General features: G+C 36.3%; 1 protein-coding gene across 1 annotated transcript in view; it reads left to right on the top strand.

The window, feature by feature from the left end:
* Positions 1 to 18,117, top strand: part of BBOX1 (gamma-butyrobetaine hydroxylase 1) — a gene marked incomplete at both ends in the record, with an annotated part of 56,050 nt that extends 37,933 nt beyond the window's left edge. The window contains 4 exons of the mRNA XM_080703876.1: positions 4,209 to 4,314; positions 10,057 to 10,253; positions 15,107 to 15,273; positions 17,957 to 18,117. Coding sequence (XP_080560002.1) covers positions 4,209 to 4,314; positions 10,057 to 10,253; positions 15,107 to 15,273; positions 17,957 to 18,117 — 631 coding nt within the window. The remainder of the gene's footprint in view (positions 1 to 4,208; positions 4,315 to 10,056; positions 10,254 to 15,106; positions 15,274 to 17,956) is intronic.
* Positions 18,118 to 18,371: the final 254 nt, after the last annotated feature.

An 18,371-nucleotide genomic window follows, 5' to 3' on the forward strand; every position in this document is an offset into this window, starting at 1 on the left:
ACCAAAAAATAAATAAATAACTGAGAATACTCAAAAATTATAAGTCTCATAGGGGTCTTTTATCCAGGACATATATAACAAACCTCACAACTCAATAAAAAGATTGTTAAATTTAACAATGTGAAAAGGAAGGACTTAAAGAGAAAATTATCCAAAAATAAACAAGTGGCAAGAAGCACATGAATAGATACGCAGAATGATTAGTCATTATCATAAAAAAATAAGATAGCACTGCACACCCATTAGGAAGACTATAATAAAATTTTTGAAAAACAGTAAATATAAAGTTTAGGTGAGGGTATGGATCAAATGGAACTCTCACACTTTACTGATAGGAATTTTAAAATTACATAGTTACTATAGGAGATAATTTGACAGTTTCTCAGTTAAGCACAGATTTTTAATATAATCTCACAATTCTATTTTTATATAAATTTCAAAAATTGAAAATAAATACTCAGTAGGTACATGTGCCAGCCCTATTTATAATAATTAAAACGTGGAAACTGGTGAAAGAATGAACAAAAAAAATGTCTATATCCATACAATATAATATATTCAATTATAAAAAGAAACATTCTAAAATATACTATAGGACTTCCAGGAAAATGGCAACCAAGGAAAGCAGCACATATCAGCCCTGCTGACACTTGGTATCCATTGTGGTAAAAACAGCATTCTAACAAAAGAAAGAAAGCACCAAAACTTTAAAAAGAACACAATAAGTGAAAGATGGCAAAGAAAGAATCACCAGAAGGCCAATCAGCAGAAAAGGACGCCCACACACACACACCTCCAAAGGCTGCAGCTGGGAGCACTGGAGCAGTTTCATCTTGTCCAATTTCCAGAGACCCACAGAAAAACAACCAAGGACTTGAAACAAAGCAAGTGGCTGTGGCTCATGAGAATTGTAAGCCTTTAGTTCCTCCTACACAAGCACTAGCTATGACTTGCAGCAATGGTGCCTGAGATCACCACACTCTCCAGAGAGCCAGAGCAGTGCTCAACAACACCATAAATGAACCCACTGTCCTGACAGAAGAATGCTGAGGACGGCACCTGCAGGAACTCACACAGCCACAATAAACCCATAGGGTCAGAGATTTTGCAGTTCAACCCAGCAAAGGTGGGGATGGAGTCTGCTGTTGGATACAGCAGAGGTTTGGAGAGACTCAGGCTCTACATCAGTAGAAAGTGTGGAGGGAGACCTACACTTAACACTAGATCTAACTAGAAAGATCTCTGAGATCAACACAGACCACCCAATTGTGGTAAATGAGAAGTCAGACAAACCCAGCCCTACCTGTGGAGAGCAGAGACATTTACACTGGATTTGGTCTCAGAGGCACCCACTGCCTATGCAGGCAGAAAGAGACACAGGCTCTGCATCAGTGAAAAACATGAAGAGAGACTTACACTAATACTAGATCCAGCCCCATTGATACCAGCCTTCTCCATAGACTGAGAGACTCAGAGAACCAGGCTTGTAGCAGGAAAGGTGCCAGTGGCACTTGGCATTTGCACAGAAAGAGACTGCAGAAACCAAGTCTGAAGAGTAATCATATATTTGTAGAATTGCATTATTTCATTGTTTTGTTTATTGTTTTTGTGTGTATGTTTGTTTGCTGTCTTCCCAACCCCTTTCTCAAGCCTCTTCCCTTGTACATACCTAATCTCTTCTCTCCATCCCTTTTCTTTTTTTTCAAATTTATTTTCAAATTAGAGAAAATAAAAATCTTCCATGACAAACAGAAGCTGAAGGAATTTATATCTTCCGAACCAGCACCAGAGAAAATACTTAGAGATTAACTGCAAAGAAAAAATAAGTAATACACACCAGAACCAGAGAAACAATAATTCTGTTAAGCAAACAACTAAGCAAAGAAGAATAAACACTACCTCTAACAGAAATTAAAACAAAATGTTAGGAATTAAGAATCATTTCTCTATCACACTAAACATAAATCGCCTCAACTCCCCAATAAAAAGACATAAGGTGGCAAAATTGAGTAAAAACCAGAATCCATCTATCTGCTGCCTTCAAAAAACACACCTTACAGGTAAAGATAGAAATAAACTAAAGATAAAGGGCTGGATCAAGGTAATCCATGCCAATGGAACTTGAAGACATGCAGAGGAGCAACTATGATATCAACCAATTAGACTTCAAGCTTATTAGAAGAGACAAAGCAGGTCATTTTTTACTGGTAAAAGGACCAATCCAGCAAGAGGAAATAACAATAGTAAACATTTATGCCCCAAACATAGGTACAGCTACTTAAATAAAACAAACTCTTGGTGACATTATATCACAAATAAGTCCCAATACAATAATACTGGGAGACTTCAAAACCCCTCTCACACTGCTAGACTGATCTTCTAGACAAAAGTTCAGTAAAGATGTCACAGACCTAATGAACACCATAAACCAAATGACCAACTAGAATGGCCATCATTAAAAGCACAAACAAAAAATGCTGACAAGGATGTGAAGAAGTGGGAACTCTAATATATTGTTGGTGGGAATGCAAATTGGCAGAACCACTTTGGAAAACTGTACGGAGGGTCCTAAGAAGAATGGGAACAAAGATCCAGCAATACCACTTCTGGGTATCTATCCAAAAGAATAGAAACCAAACTATTAAACTAATGCATGCATATCTATGTTCATAGCTGCACAATTCACCATTACCAAACTGTGGAACCAGCCAAGATATCCATCAACAGATGAATGGATTACAAAACTATGGGATATATACACAATGGAATTTTACTCAGCCATATAGAAGAACAAAATTATGTCACTTATAGGGAAATGGATGGAACTGGAGAACATGCTAACTGAAATTAGTCCATCACAATAAAAAATAAAAATCAGGTGCTTTCCCTAATATATGGAAGCTACGGAGAAAATGGGTCATAGGAGGAACTCTAGACAAAGAAGAAGAAACTATACATGAGCAAATAAGGACCTAACTGAGAGAGATGGGAGGGGGGAAGAGGGAAATTCACTAATGTACATGATGTACATTAACAAACATATCAAAGTCAATCACTAAGCCAAACATGATAAGGAGAAAGGGAGGAGGAAATGGGGTTAGGAATTGGGTAAGGGCTAACTGGGTGATGTGTGTATGTATGCCTCTACCATCTTTTGCTCCATTAAGATGTATGACTATAATACACCAATAAAAATGTTAAAAAGTAAAAAATAAATAAAATTAAATATGCTACAATATGAAGAATCCTAAAAATATGGTGGTAAGTTAAAGAAGTCAGACACAAGATGCCATATTTTATGTATAATTACATGTATATTAAATATTAAAAATGGGTAAACTGATAGGATGGAAAATCATATTAGTGGTTGCTAAACATCCAGGGAAGGAAAGAATGCAAAGCAAATTCTTACTGAGTAAGAGGTTTTAGTGCTTTGAAACTAAATGTGTAGAGTTTGATAATGCAGTTCAGTAATGGAACACTTGTGTAGCATGCACAAGGCCTTGGGGTCAATCCTCAGTGCCACAAAAAAATGCAAAACTAAACAACTTGTTATACAATAATGATGGTTGCCACCATTATGAATGTACTAAACACCACTAAACTGTTCACCTTAAAATGGCTCATTTTGCCATGCGTGGTGGTGCATGCTTGTAATCTCAGCATTTAGAAGGCTGAGACAGGAGGACCATGGTTTGTGAACAGCATCAGCTACTTAGTAAAGCCCTTTGCAATTCACTGAGACCCTGTTTCAAAATAAAGAATAATAAAATAGGGCTGGGGGTGTGGCTCACAGAAAGAATCCACCTGGATTCCATCCCCAGTACTGCAAAAAATAAAAAATAGAAAAGAAAATAGCTCATTTTATGCCATGTATATTTTGCCTCAATACATCATAATAAATGTGCTAAGCTTTTTGAAAAGATGGTCTATAATTCCCATAAATATTACTTATAAATTCTATAAGATAGACTGATGTATAAATGTCTTTTTTGGTGTTTGTTTTGAGGACAGAAATGAGGACACGCTAATTCTAAAATAGTACTTTATATAAAAAAATCAGACTACCTTTCTGGCTCATAGTCATTATGTTAATTATTTCATAAGATGAAAAGTTGCCATTTCCCCTGACATATCAAATTCCTTCTAACACATTTGCCCTGGCTTAGTGACAACCTGTTGAAACATGTGTTTCTTGTATTTTACAGACATACTTGGCAAGTACAAGACAAAATCGATGCAAACAATGTGGCTTACACAACCGGGAAGCTAAGCTTTCACACGGATTACCCAGCTCTCCATCATCCACCTGGGGTAAGGTGAGCTTCAACGTATTTCCCATAGGGCAATACAAGGACAAATATCCTTCTGCATTTGAGTTTGTAAGATTACATGTTTTACCAGATAGTTTGTTTTTTTAAGCTTTTTAAATTTTCTTTTTTTGTTGTTGGTACATTGTATGCATACATCTTAATGGGATGCAAGATGGTAGAGACATACATGCACACATCACCCAATTAGCCCTTACCCAGTTCCCACCCAATTCCCTCCCCCTCCCTCCTTCTCATCTTCTCATGTTTGGCTTAGTGATTGATATTGATAGGTTTGTTAAGTACATCACGTGCATTAGAGATTTTTTTCCCTCTTCCCCTCTCCCATTCCCTTAGATAGGTTGCCTTATTTGCTCATCTATAAAATTTTCTTCTCCATCTTCAGTTCCTCCTATTACCTATTTTCTCCCTAGCTTTTGCATATTAGGAAGATATCTGATTTCTTATTTTTTGTGACTGACTAATCTCACTTAACATAATGTCCTCCAGTTCCATCTATTTCCCTATAAATGAAATAAGTGTGTTTTTCTTTATAGCTGAGAAAAATTCCACTTATGCAAATTTTCTTTCTACAGACACAATCCAAACTCACAAAATCTCTGTGCCTAAATTCTAAATATCCTCACATTCCTAAAAGTTAGGTAATCTTTGTGCATCTTTTAAAATATTTCTTTTGTTCTTCCTAGAAATATCGTTAGCATTTTTTGCTTTTCCAAGACAGCTCTATATCATTAGGACTTTCCTCTCATTTATCACTCCCATGAGAGTTACAAAGAGAAAATAAAATCAGGGAACATAATAAAGGGCTTTCCCACAATATTACAAGGCACTCATGGTCATTTGTTCAGATATTAATACCTAAAAACCTACTCCCTAACTTAATGGCTCAAAAGAAGAGCCATGTACTTAGCACGTTTTGGCTGTGTTCAGCTGGGCAGTTCTTGTTTGCAGACATTTGATGGCAGTCAGTTGCTGAGTAGACTAAAGGTTGGTTAACCTCCTAGGAGATAACTTGCCCTGCTCCACTTGGTCTACCATCCTGCAGCAGGCTAGCCCAGGCTTATGCCCAAGGTGATGGACAGAATTTTCAGAGAGGAAGCCAGAGCATCCACGATTTCTTGGGGCCTGGGATAGGAATCAGTCTTTTCTGTGATGTTGAATTGGTCTAAGTCCTAAGTCTTGCCCAGATTCAAAAGGTGAGAAAGCAGGCAGCACAAGGGAGAGGCTACAAAAATGCCATCCAAATGATGTGAATATAAGAAATAGAAGAATTGTGTCATTTTTGCATCTCTCTTCCCATCTATCATTTTTCTTGTCAAAGAAAGGAATGTTCTCTGTAAGGCAAAATATCCTCCAGGAGAATTTTTGAGTAGACACTCTTCCTCTCCATATTTACAAAATTCTCATTTTAGTAGGCCAAATGTGTTTTTAAAAAGCCATAATTTTACTAAACCAAAAGACAAATACCAGTTATTTATTTTTATTTATTTATTTATTCATTGGTAGTAAGGACTGAACCCAGGGGGATTCTGCCTCATAACTAAAGCCCCAGACCTATTGTATGTATGTATGTATGTATGTATGTATGTATGTATGTATGTATTGTCTTTTTGGACTGGGGATTGAACCCAGGGCAGTGCACTCTCCAGGCAAGCGCTTTGCCACTGAGCTACATCGCAGCCCTGTATTTATTATTTTAAAACAAGGCTAATTTGCTGAGACTGGCCTCGACCCTGCAATCCTTCAGTCTCATTCTCCTAAATACTGGAATTATAAGCATGTACCACCACCATGCTCAACAGGAACTATCTTTAAAAGATCCCTATTTTTAGAGTTAAATTGGACTATGTGATATCATGGCACAGAAATCTGTGTCTACCAAGGTAAATAAAAATTGGGACAATTCTCAAGTTAATAAAGAAGAGATGAGCCAAAATAAAAATTAAGCCTTTTTTTCATCTTGACTAAAAATGTGTTTTCTGTGCCCTCATCATTACCATCATTTTTGCCAGCATTAGCTAAGCTAGGCTAGTATTTGACCTCATGTGTTTTAAATTATTCTGTTGATTGTACAACACGACATTTTTTCAAAGTAAACTGATGGCAAAAAAGACCCCTACAGTAACCTTTTAGGGTGGTAGTTGGGGGATGAGAAACACAATGTGGTTTATTCAAAATGTGATTCAGAAATTTCTCTAAAACCCTGATATTAAAAGTCAAACTAATCAATTCAGCTCATCTGCCAAAGATTGGTTGGAGAAGTTGGATGAAATAAAACTCAAAGTATGAGACCAGAAAACTAAAGGCTCTATTTGAATTTTTAAATTATCTTCTGCCTGAGCTTACATTGTTTCTGGGTTAAAATTGAAAGTATAAGATGAGATTATTAAATTACTTCATAGACATTTCTGAAGTATAATAGAACACTTGATATTTTCATAGTAATTTATCCTTTCCAAAGCATTTTTACTCATCTTACTTTAATCCTTTATGTGAACAATAGCATTCCTTTAAGGTAGATAGGATTAATTGTACCTTGTTACTTTAGATGAGGAAATGAAGCACAAGTTTAAAAAGGTTTACAGGTTACATCTGATTAATGGGGAACTTGAATCTTAGTCTCCATCCAGATTGTCATTACATTGTTCGTGGTCCTGAATTTCCTTCTTTCCTCCTCCTCCTCCTCCTCCTCCTCCTCCTCCTCCTCCTCCTCCTCCTCCTCCTTTCTTCTTCTTCTTCTTCTTCTTCTTCTTCTTCTTCTTCTTCTTCTTCTTCTTCTTCTCCTCCTCCTCCTCCTACTCCTACTCCTTTTTCTTTCTTCTTTTCTTCTCTTCTTCTTCTTCTTCTTCTTCTTCTTCTTCTTCTTCTTCTTCTTCTTCTTCTTCTTCTCCTCCTCCTCCTCCTCCTCCTCCTCCTCCTCCTCGTGGTACTGGGGATGTAACCCAGGGGTCTTCTACCTCCAGCTTACACTCCCAATACTATTTTATTTTTACTTGAAAACAGGGTCTCACTAAGTTTCTGAGAGCCTCACCAAATTGCTGAGGCTGGCTTTGAGTCTGTAATCCTCCTGTTGCTCAGCCTCTCAAGTACTAGGTGTGCACCACCATGCCTGGCTTATCCTGAATTTCTAATGATCATAATCCATATAATATGATAGATTACTCATTGACATTGTCATGCTTTACAAGCTTTTCAAAGACAAGAAGTGAATTTTGTACTTCTCTGTCTCTGAACACTTAATACAGCATCTTACATATAATAGAGACATAACAGGTAAAGAAGCAAAGTGCAACAAAGTTGTACCTTTCTCTTGTCATCAAATAAAGCAACCAAAGCCAAAGAGAGAATTTGTTTGAGCTTTTCAATATTCAATAGAAAAATCCAATATTATTTCACTATAGAAAAAATGATCTGGACAACGAGTTGCCTGTTGTGAGTTCTGTTTGACCAATTTGGATTGCATGGGGCAGGGAGAAGAAGACACATCTTGAATGAAACTCAGTTGTTGCTTTTTTCTCTGGGCCAAAAATCACATGTTGTCCTAAAGAAACATCTAAGAAGAATATTTTTTATTCTGAATCACTCAGATAAAATAAAACTGGTTTTCATATGTGACAGATATATATTTACCTTTTGAATTAGTGGTGAACGTGTTGTCAAACTCCATCATTTTTTTCCTTTTATAGGTTATATAAAAATGTTGCCACACAGAAAACAGTATTTGGCCTTGCCATATGTGAAAGACATTCAGTTGACCTCTTCAAAAACTAACACTTGAAATAGTCTGTGAGTTCATTATGGCAAAGTCGAAACCAATCAAAAGAACACTCAGATTCTCTCAAAGACAAAGTTACAGGATTATTTTGCCTTTTGGAGATTGGGAGACTTGAGGTTGGCTTTTCCATTTCCTCTTCATTTTCATCATGCTGCTTTACTCCTTATGGCCTTGGTGAGGTGTTTTCCTAACATGACTTGATCAGCTTATTCATGTATTTTTTAAACACAAAATATGGTATTAATTTAAAAATTGAATCATTATTCATTTAAGTCAGTTTTTCCCCAATATCAATAAATAAGGATGGACATTTCTCTAACTTAAAAAAGCATGTGTGTATTAGTGTATGTGTACATATTTATACATATACTTATACACATGTACATACCATACAATACTGATTACTGAGAGTATCATAAAAGAACTTCTCCCTTTGTAGGAAAAGGACTTGCTATATAGGTTTTTAGAAAAATAGGCTGAAGTTTGAATACCATCTGTACCAAATATTATCTGAATTTTTATTAGACAGCTGGTTTATTTCAGTCTATCTGCAAAATGAAGAAAAAAACTATCCAATTCTAAAGACAGCTATAAGAATTAACAGGCTTAATTATAATTTGAGAAAATATGTGTAAAGTTATTAAAACTTGGAAAACCTGTATGGTTTTAGAGGGGAATCAGGATTTGTATTCTAGAGCAATATGGCAGCCAGCCACTGGCCACAAGTAACTATTTAATTTTAATTTATATTAAGATTGAGTAAAATTTAAAATTTAATTCCTCAGTCACACTATTTCTATTTTAAGACACAATATCCATGTGGAGATAGTGATGATTGTATTAGACAGAAAAAAGAACACTTTCATTGCTCCAGAAAGTTCTGATGAACAGCACCGTGCTAGACTATCTATGGTGTGCACCAAGCTAAAGGAATACTTTCTCCACTAATACTTGAATCACTCTAAATCTTATATTTGACTATTTTTCTTCTCCATTCTACAAACACTAAAACAATGGTTTTAATTTTATTTCACTCGTTAAGAATAAATTTCTCACACTGGAAGCTATTAATTTCTTCAAGTAGAAAACCAGAGTCTAAATTTAGATACTCAAAATAGATACCCACCCATGCTGACCTACCCAAAAGAATTACAAAACAAATGAAAAACATCACTCAAAATAATTTTAAATTTTGTTATGTTTTGCTATTCAAAATAATGTTTTCTTAACATTTCCCCCAAAAAATCTTGGAAAAACTAATCCTTACTATCTTTAGGTTTCTTGTCCTATGCTCATTCCCTTCTCTCTCTCTCCCTCTCTCCCTCTCTATCTCTTTTTCAGTACTAGAAATGGAACCCAGGAGCATTCTACCTCCAAGCTACTCCCCTATCCCTATTTTTTATTTATTCTTTATTTTGAAGCAGGGTCTTACTGAGTTACAAAGTGCCTCACTAAGTATTAGCTGAGGATGTCCTTAAACCACAACCCTCCTCTCTCAGCCTCCCAAAGACTGAGATTACAAACATGCACCACCACGTCCCCCTTTGTCATGCCCTTCTTATCCTTACACCTGAACTGTCAAATTAGACTCTCAAGTAGCTACTGTCTGTCCTATTCCCTCCTCAGAAATAACTCCTCTTATGTAACACCACTGGACTAATATTTTTTAACTCAGTTCTGATTAAGTTACTTCTGTGCCCAATGATTTCTTTCTAGCATAATTGAAAATACAAAATCCTTCATCTGACATTATAATAAGCTTGAATGTATTTATTATAACCACTTTTTTGTTCCCATCCCCTTTCTCTACTGACACAAAAAATAGATATTTTAAAGGTTTATCTTGATCCATGCATATCTTTTTTCCATTCATATCTTTTTGAATCCTTAACAAATCATCAAAAAAGTAAATGTCATTATTTTTAAATTTATGTTTCTTTCTTCCTGTAGGTTCAGCTTCTGCACTGCATAAAACAAACCGTCACAGGTGGTGACACAGAAATTGTAGATGGGTTCAATGTGTGCCAAAAACTCAAGGAAAAAAATCCTCGGGCATTCCAGATTTTGTCCTCTACCTTTGTGGACTTTACAGACATTGGAGTGGATTATTGTGATTTCTCTGTACAATCTAAACACAAAATTATAGAGTGAGTACAATTTATACATGTCTTATAGCAATAAAACAATTCATAGCAGAACCTCTGTTAACCTAAAGTTTAAATAACAGAATACAGTAGCTTTAGTAGTTGTAACCTTTTTCATTTCATTAATTAACCTACCTTTCAAACAAAATAGTAAAGAAATAATCTTTTTTTTTCTTTGCTGTACTGGGGATGGAACCCAGGGGCATTCTACCTCCAAGAGACCCCTCCAGCCCTATTTTTTTATTCTTTAAAGGGCCTCTAAGTAGCTGAGGCTGTCTGCGAACTGCGATCCTCCTATTTCAGCCACCCAAATGCTGGGATTACAAGCATGCACTACCATGCCCGGCTCTTTTTCTTTATCAAATTTTATGAAACCTGTTATTTTTTTTAATTTTTTATTGGTGCATTGTAGTCATACATCTTAATGGGATAAAAAATGTTGGAGACATACGTGCACACGTCACCCAATTACCCTTACCCAATTCCTGCCCCATTCCCTTCCCCTCCTCTTTTTCCATGCTCGGCTTAGTGATTCACTTTGATATGTTTAAGTACATCATGTGCTTTAGAGAGTTTCCCTGTCCCCCCCTTCCATCCCCTGTTTGGTTGCCTTATTTGCTCACCTATAGAATCTCCTTCTTCATCTAGAGTTCCTCCTGTTACCCATTTAAGTAAAACTTCAACTGTATTTCAGTTTTAATAAGTAAATTCTACATAATATTAAACAATGTGGTTGTATCTTGAAAAGTTAGAACCCTTTTATCCAGAACTGAAAGGATATAATTGAATAGGCAGATCAAGGAGTTAAATCCTGTCATCTGGAATTCAGAATTTATTCTCTCTCTCTCTCTCTCTCTCTCTCTCTCTCTCTCTCTCTCTCTCTCTCTCTCTCTCTCCTCTCTCTCCCTCTCTCTCCCTCTCTCTCTTTCTACACACACACACACACACACACACACACACATTTGCCATCTTCTTCTGTGTTAGCTTCATTTTCAAAGATGATTCTCAGAAGCTCCAAGTTTACATTGTGCATTCAGAAAATAATCATGGCATAATGAAGACATTTATTTCTCCATAGCTATGACAAAACTGAATGACTCCTTGATCAACTGGTATCAGAGTCTGTCCATGAAGCAATCTCCACAGTCAGAAGATTGGAGAATTCTAGTTTGCAATCCCCAGGTCACATATCTCTGGAACAGGGTCAGGCTCATTTCAACCACATGGAATAAGAATGAAAAAGAAAGCCTTCCCCAAAGGATGCTAAGTCAACAAATACTGCATATTCCCCACATAGGATATTTTCTTTCTCTTTATTAAACATTATTTAATCATATTTTTGCAAGTACCCACAAAGGCTACACAGATGTATCCTTTTATTTAAGGATCATCTTACACTGTGTTTCTAGGACATTGTGTATCTAATTAGACCCAATTTATTTGTAGGTTTTTCCAATTTTAAAACTGAATTTCTATTCATCTGGTAGGAGAAATATACAAATAGTATGGAAATAAATTTGTTGAATAGATAATCAAATCCCCAGCACATTAATTCAGCTATTATGTATAAAGGTAGCCTTCACTTATAAGTTCATGAATATTTATTGAGGCAAGACTTTCTTCTGAGTACTTGAGATACATCAGTGGAAAAAACAAAGACCACTGCCCTCATTCTAGTGGAGAAGTAGCAATTTTTAAATTTTTAAACAGATGGGCAAATTATAATAAATATTAAAAATATGTCATGCTTAAAGAAAAAATAGGACAAGAGAAAAGGGATCTGTAAAGCCAAAGATTTAGTGAAGATGGGACTTGAATCAGTCAGTCTTGTGGTGAGAGAAAGCTTTACTGAGTAAGATTTGAGCAAAGACTTAAGGAAGTGAGGGAGTTTGCAAAGGAGAGAAGGAGTTTCCAGAAACTGCTAAAGGTCCTAAAAAAGTCTCCAAGAATGTACCTGGAGTGCTCAAGTAACAGCAAAGACAGCGTGAGGAGGGAATGGAGTCAAAGAGGAGGTCAGATGGGGACAAGCTTGCTCACAGTTCTGCCAGCCGCTATAAACACACTGGTTTTTATTCTAAGTAAAATATGGAACTGCCACAAGGCTCTGACCAAAGGAGAAACATTCGTATTTACATAAATTATATTTTAAATGCATTATCCGGACTGCTGCAGGAAAAATAGTATTATAGAGAAAGCAACAGGAAGCTCAGGTAGGAAGGTACCGTAGGATCCAAGGACCTTAAACATGAGCAGTCCAAGGGATGGGAGTGGTGGCCAGTATTTTGTATATTTTGCAGGTAAAAAAAAATATTTTTCTGACAGATTGGATTAGAGGTGTGGGGAACAGATAAGCATCAGAAATAAATTCTACAAAAATAATAAATCTTAGGCATTTTCCAAGAACTCTCATCAGGAAAGATAAGAAATAACTCAAGATTCTTCATTATGACATGGCATTTTGCCATTAACAATGATAAATGTTTGAAGAAACAGAAAAGTTTAACCTGACTTAAACATTACACAATGTATAAAAACATCACCTTACCCCATTAATATGAATACTTTTGGTTTTTACATATTAGTTAAGAACAAATTTAATTCAATCTTAATCTTAAAAATCCATGATGACAGCCAAAGTAATTTTGTTGAGACATAATATGATTGCATATTTTGCAAGACAAGTGAACAGAAGCAAGAAACTTGGTTATCAAGTGAGATTAACTAAATATCTCCCATTTGAATCATGACTTGGCTTTGATGATTATTGTATTAAAATTCCAAAGTTTGGCCATTTACAAGGTCGCAAGGATATCTCTGGAGAATATCAAGTGTTTAACATTAATCCACTTAAAAATGTTTTCAACAAGCACGGAAACAAGGAAGGCTTTCAGTTAAGCGAAGGCTTCTGTCTCCCAGTGTTTCAGTTAATTTAATTTTCCTTGTGGTTAAACCTTTAAATTCTTCTGGGATTTTCGTGTCCTTCCTAATACAAAAGTGTCTTTTAGGCTGCTAACAGAATTAGTTGTAATGCAATACAATAAAAAATAAACTAAGGAAGAAACTGAAGCAAAAATAATAATACTGGGATTAAGCAATCTTGTTGGTTCCAAGTTTAGTCACATGAATACAAACCCTATACTTGCCAGCAATGTCTTCTCTCATTCAATGACAAGCCCTTGCTGAGCCTCAGTTTCTTTTTTAGAAAAAACAAATACTTGACATGACTAAAGTAGGAAATATAGAGCTAATGAATGGGAACCCCTATCACAATGCCCCAGGCTTAGAACAAAAAGAGTAAAATTTAGCTTCTTTAATTTCCATAAACTTCAACAATTTACTGGTGATAGATTTCTTTTTTTATTTTTTTTTTAACGGTTGCATTGTAGTCATTCACCCTAATGAAGTTCAAGACGGTAGAGGCATACATGCACACATCGTTCTTTATGCCCTTTCTCAATTCCCACCCACTCCCTCCCCCTTCCCTTTTTCTCATGTTTGGCTTAGTGATTGACTTTGATATGTCTGTGAATGCACATCAAGTACATTAGGAACTTTCCCTCTTCCCCCTTCCCACCACCCTCAGTTAGATCACCTCATTTGCTCATATTCAGCTTCTCCTTCCTGGTCTAGAGTTCCTCCTATGACCCTTTATCTCCCTAGCTTTCGCATATTAGGGAGAACATCTGATTTTTTATTTTTGTGACTAATGTCATTTAGCATAATGTTCTCCAGTTCCATCCATTTTTGTTCTTTATGATAAATTTCCATTTCAGACCTATGTTTCTAGAAAAGAAAGCAAGAAGAGAACACAATCTTTTCTGAAAATTCTTATAAAACGTGATGCCATAGACAGTAGTGTAGTGGCATTCACACAACAAATATATCATGTCTAACAACAAAACAATATTATAACTAATAAGGAATACTCAAAAAAACATCTCTGGTAATAGGATTATTTAATAGTCCTTTCACTTTTGTTGATATCATTGATGAAGCTTTGCTTTTTGCTTTTGCCAGCTCACTGTCACCATGTTGCTTATATATATATATATATATATATATATATATGTGTGTGTGTGTGTGTGTGTGTGTGTGTGTGTGTGTGTGTGTGTGTGTGTTTTATATAGATAGATATTTTATATATAAAATATACATATATATTTGTCCTTTATGCACAACTAAGTGTAAAGCTAGTTATTCTCATTTTGTGTGGCTTTTTACTTTTCCTCAACCACAAAACTTTGCATTAGACCCTTTCATGCTCTTGTGACACACAGGAGTTCCTTCCTTACTAAGAACAGTTTTGTACTGTAGGTCAATTTTTAAGGTTTCTACCACCCTCTTCCTCTAACATTCTTCAGTCCTTAGAATCATGTCTTCTCCACATCTCATAACCAATCTTGCTTTCTTTTTCTTCTCATATTATTGTTGAGAATTCTGAATAATAAGTTTGGGTCTTATTTTTCTCTGATAGAAAGGTAAAAAGGAGGGATTGTGTTAATACCCCCAGTTAAAAAGGAGAGACTGTTTCATACACACAAATATGTTTTCTCTATATACCTGAATTCTTAAAAATGAAAACCAATGTACTATGCCCCAGTTCATTCTGATTTTTATTAGGTTTGTTAATCACAAGTTAATATGTGAAGAAACTGGAACAGACTCTACAATAGAAAGCACACAGCTGGCATAACCATTCTAAACAAGAAGCTAAGGGACAGTGATGAGGAAAATGAAACTTAGTGATAATACAATACAATTTAAAACAACTGCCATTACTCTTCAGATATTTTTGGAATTGACCCTTACTGATATTTCATGTATTACATATTAACTTGTTCTTTTAAATAAAACAGGTTAGACGACAAAGGCCACGTGGTTCGCATCAACTTCAATAATGCAACTAGAGACACAATATTTGACGTTCCCGTTGAAAGGGTCCAGCCTTTTTACGCTGCTCTAAAGGAGTTTGTTGACCTCATGAACAGCAAAGAATACAAGTTGACTTTCAAGATGAATCCAGGTCAGTGAATACATTTTCTCAAAAGAGTGAAAGAATAGACCTTACCCATCTAGAATGACATCCAGAGTCATTTCATAACTGAATCTTGGTAAACAGTTATCTTGCTTCAATAGCAAACTCGTGGCTCCCACCCCTGCCCCATTGACTCTCCGGATATAAAAATATTCTTTTTTGCAATCCTTAGGCATACTAAAAATAATTGAAAACCTCCAAAATAAAGAATAAGGACTTGAAAGACAAGCCACAGGCCAATGAAATGCTATGCTTGATTATATATATTGAACCCTGGATCTCGCTACCACTGAGACATCACCAGCCTTTTTTACTTTTTACTTTCAAGCAGGGTCTTACTCAGTTGCTGACACTGACCTTCATCTTGTGATCGTCCTGTCTCAGTCTCCCAAATACTGGGATTAGAGCACGTTGCATGAACCTTTGCTCCCAGATTTGTGTCTGATATTAAAACTGGTGTTGTCTGTTTTCTCTCCTGATAGTCTATCAATATAGGTTAAAGTTTGCACTTAATTCTTATTCTGGCAAACAAAATTATCCTCTAAAATATATGATAATATGTATTCATGAAACTTACTGCCAGAGAGAGTAATAACTAAAATAAGGTGGTACTTGAAATACTCCAGCTAATTGGAAAAAGGAGCAGAAAACATTACTATTATCATTGTTATTTCTGCAGGTCGGGGGATGGAACTCAGGGGCACTGGACCTCCAAGCTACACCCCCTGCCCTGTTTTTATTATTTATTTTGAAACAGGGTCTCACTAAGTTATGGAGTACTGCCAGGCGTGGTGGCGCAGGCTCGTAATGCCTGCGCTTGGGAGGTGAAGACAGGAGGATCGCGCAGGTTCGAAGCCAGCCGCGCTGCCTTAAGAGACCCTGTTTTCAAATAAAAAAAGGATAAAAATAGGTCTGGGAGTGTAGATCGGAGGTGAAGGGTTTCCAGGAACCCCAGTACCACAAAAAAAAAAACCTACAAAAGTTATGGAGTACCTCTCTAAGTAGCTGAGGCTATCTGCGAACCGTGATCCTCTGGTCTCAGGCCCCCAAATGCTGGGATTACAAGCGTGCAGCCACCACACCTGGCTGAGAAAGCATTATTTTTCTGGACAATCCCTGCTATTAAGCAAAGTGCCATCAATATTGAGCCTTTTTATTTATTTTTAATTGACTAATACAGTTATATATTTTATCATATATAACATGTTTTGAAGTAAGCATATGTTATATGTTAAAGAGTGGACAAATTGAAGTAATTAATATGTGCTTTACCTCACATATGATTTTTTATGCTGAAAACACAAAAAATTACTTTTCTTAGTAACTTACAATAATACATACATTGCTATTAATTATAGTCACCATATTGCACAACGTATGTCTTGAACTTGAAGCTTTGTTATCAGTAGGAAAAGGCATTACGCCTTCTCTCTCCTGTTAATTTGACCAAATATGAGATTCTTTTTACTTGTAATGGTTTTATTTTATATTTCTTTCCTCTCTTCTTCTTTCTCTTTCTTTACCTCCATCATTCTTTCCTCTTCTTCTTTCCTTCTCCTCCTCCTCCTGTTTCTCCCGTCTTCTCTCTGTTTCTCTCTCTCCTGCTGCCCACCCTCCCCCTCCCACCCAGGGTCTGTCTATATTATCCAGGTCTTGAACTGAACTCCTGGGTTCAAGAGATCTCCCTGCCTCAGCCTCCCCACTGATACTACAGGCACACTGCCACACCCAGCAGAAGTTGTTTGGGGAATTGATCTTTGATGTAGTAAAGTATTACTAGAAATAAACAGCAATTCATTGCCATGCAGTCACAGCAGATTGAATTTAAGAGTGGCAACATGTAAAATGGAAACACCATAGAAAAAGTACAACAAAACCTGAATTGGAACTCAAACTCCATCATTTAAAAGCAATGTAGCTTTAGGCAAATCCTTCAACTTGTTAAAGTTTCAGTTTTCTTGTGTTTGAACAAAGATGAGATAATACTCTCTTTTCAGATTTCTTATGAATCTTAAAAATAATGTCCAAGCCAGGAGTGGTAGCAGACACTAGTAATCCCAGTACTTGGGAGGCTGAGAAAGAAGTATCACAGGTTTGAGGCTAGCTTCAACTACTTCATGAGGCTCTTCACAAATTAGTGAGACCCTGTTTCAAAATAAAAAATAAAAAGGCTGGGGGCGTAACTCAGAGGTAGAATGCCTCTGGGTTCTATCCCTAGTACTTTGAATAATAATAATAATAATTAATAATAATAATAATAATAATAATAATAATGTCCATAAAATATTGAGAATATAGAAGACCAACCAAGAAAGTCACTATCCTTATACTTACTTGAAACTGTTACACTGGGAAAAAATATTTCTAATTAAGAGACTAGTAACAACTGGTAAGAATAATAGAGAAAGCTTTACAGAGAGATAATCTTCTAAGTAAGACTTACTAAAAGTATCCACAGCAGCCTACCAGGCTATGTGGTTTAAGTGTCAAATAGCCTGAAGCAGTTTGCATGAACAGGCTGATTTTTGTGATAAAATACATGCGCAGTCATATGTAAAGAAACAAAGGCACTATTTCTTGATGTAAACTGAATAGCAGGGGTATTGTGTGTGTTACATTTTTCTGTCTTTATCATTTAAGCACAACTTAGTGGAAACAATCTTTCCTCCAGGTGACGTGATTACTTTTGATAACTGGCGCCTACTCCACGGCCGACGGAGCTATGAAGCAGGAACTGAGATATCCCGCCATCTGGAGGGAGCCTACGCTGACTGGGATGTGGTGATGTCCAGGCTTCGCATCTTAAGGCAGAGAGTCAAGAATGGAAACTGACTCTCACATCTGTAATTTTAGTAAGACTGCAATGACTGTACTTTGTAGGACCCATCTTGGTCATTCACAGGTCATGACCTGTGTCCTTCACGTATCTATGTCTTTCATCTTGAACATGTAACTTCTCTCCCAAGAGCACGCTCTCTTTCTTCTCATCACAATCACTATCAGCGTTTTAGATGTCGCTGTAGTGCACCCTCGTCTCCAGATGAAGCCTCTGTCTCTCCCGTTGCATGTACGCTCTAAAATTTATT

This window comes from Muscardinus avellanarius, assembly GCF_963383645.1.
Source record: "Muscardinus avellanarius genome assembly, chromosome: 1".
NCBI classification, from domain to species: domain Eukaryota; kingdom Metazoa; phylum Chordata; class Mammalia; order Rodentia; family Gliridae; genus Muscardinus; species Muscardinus avellanarius.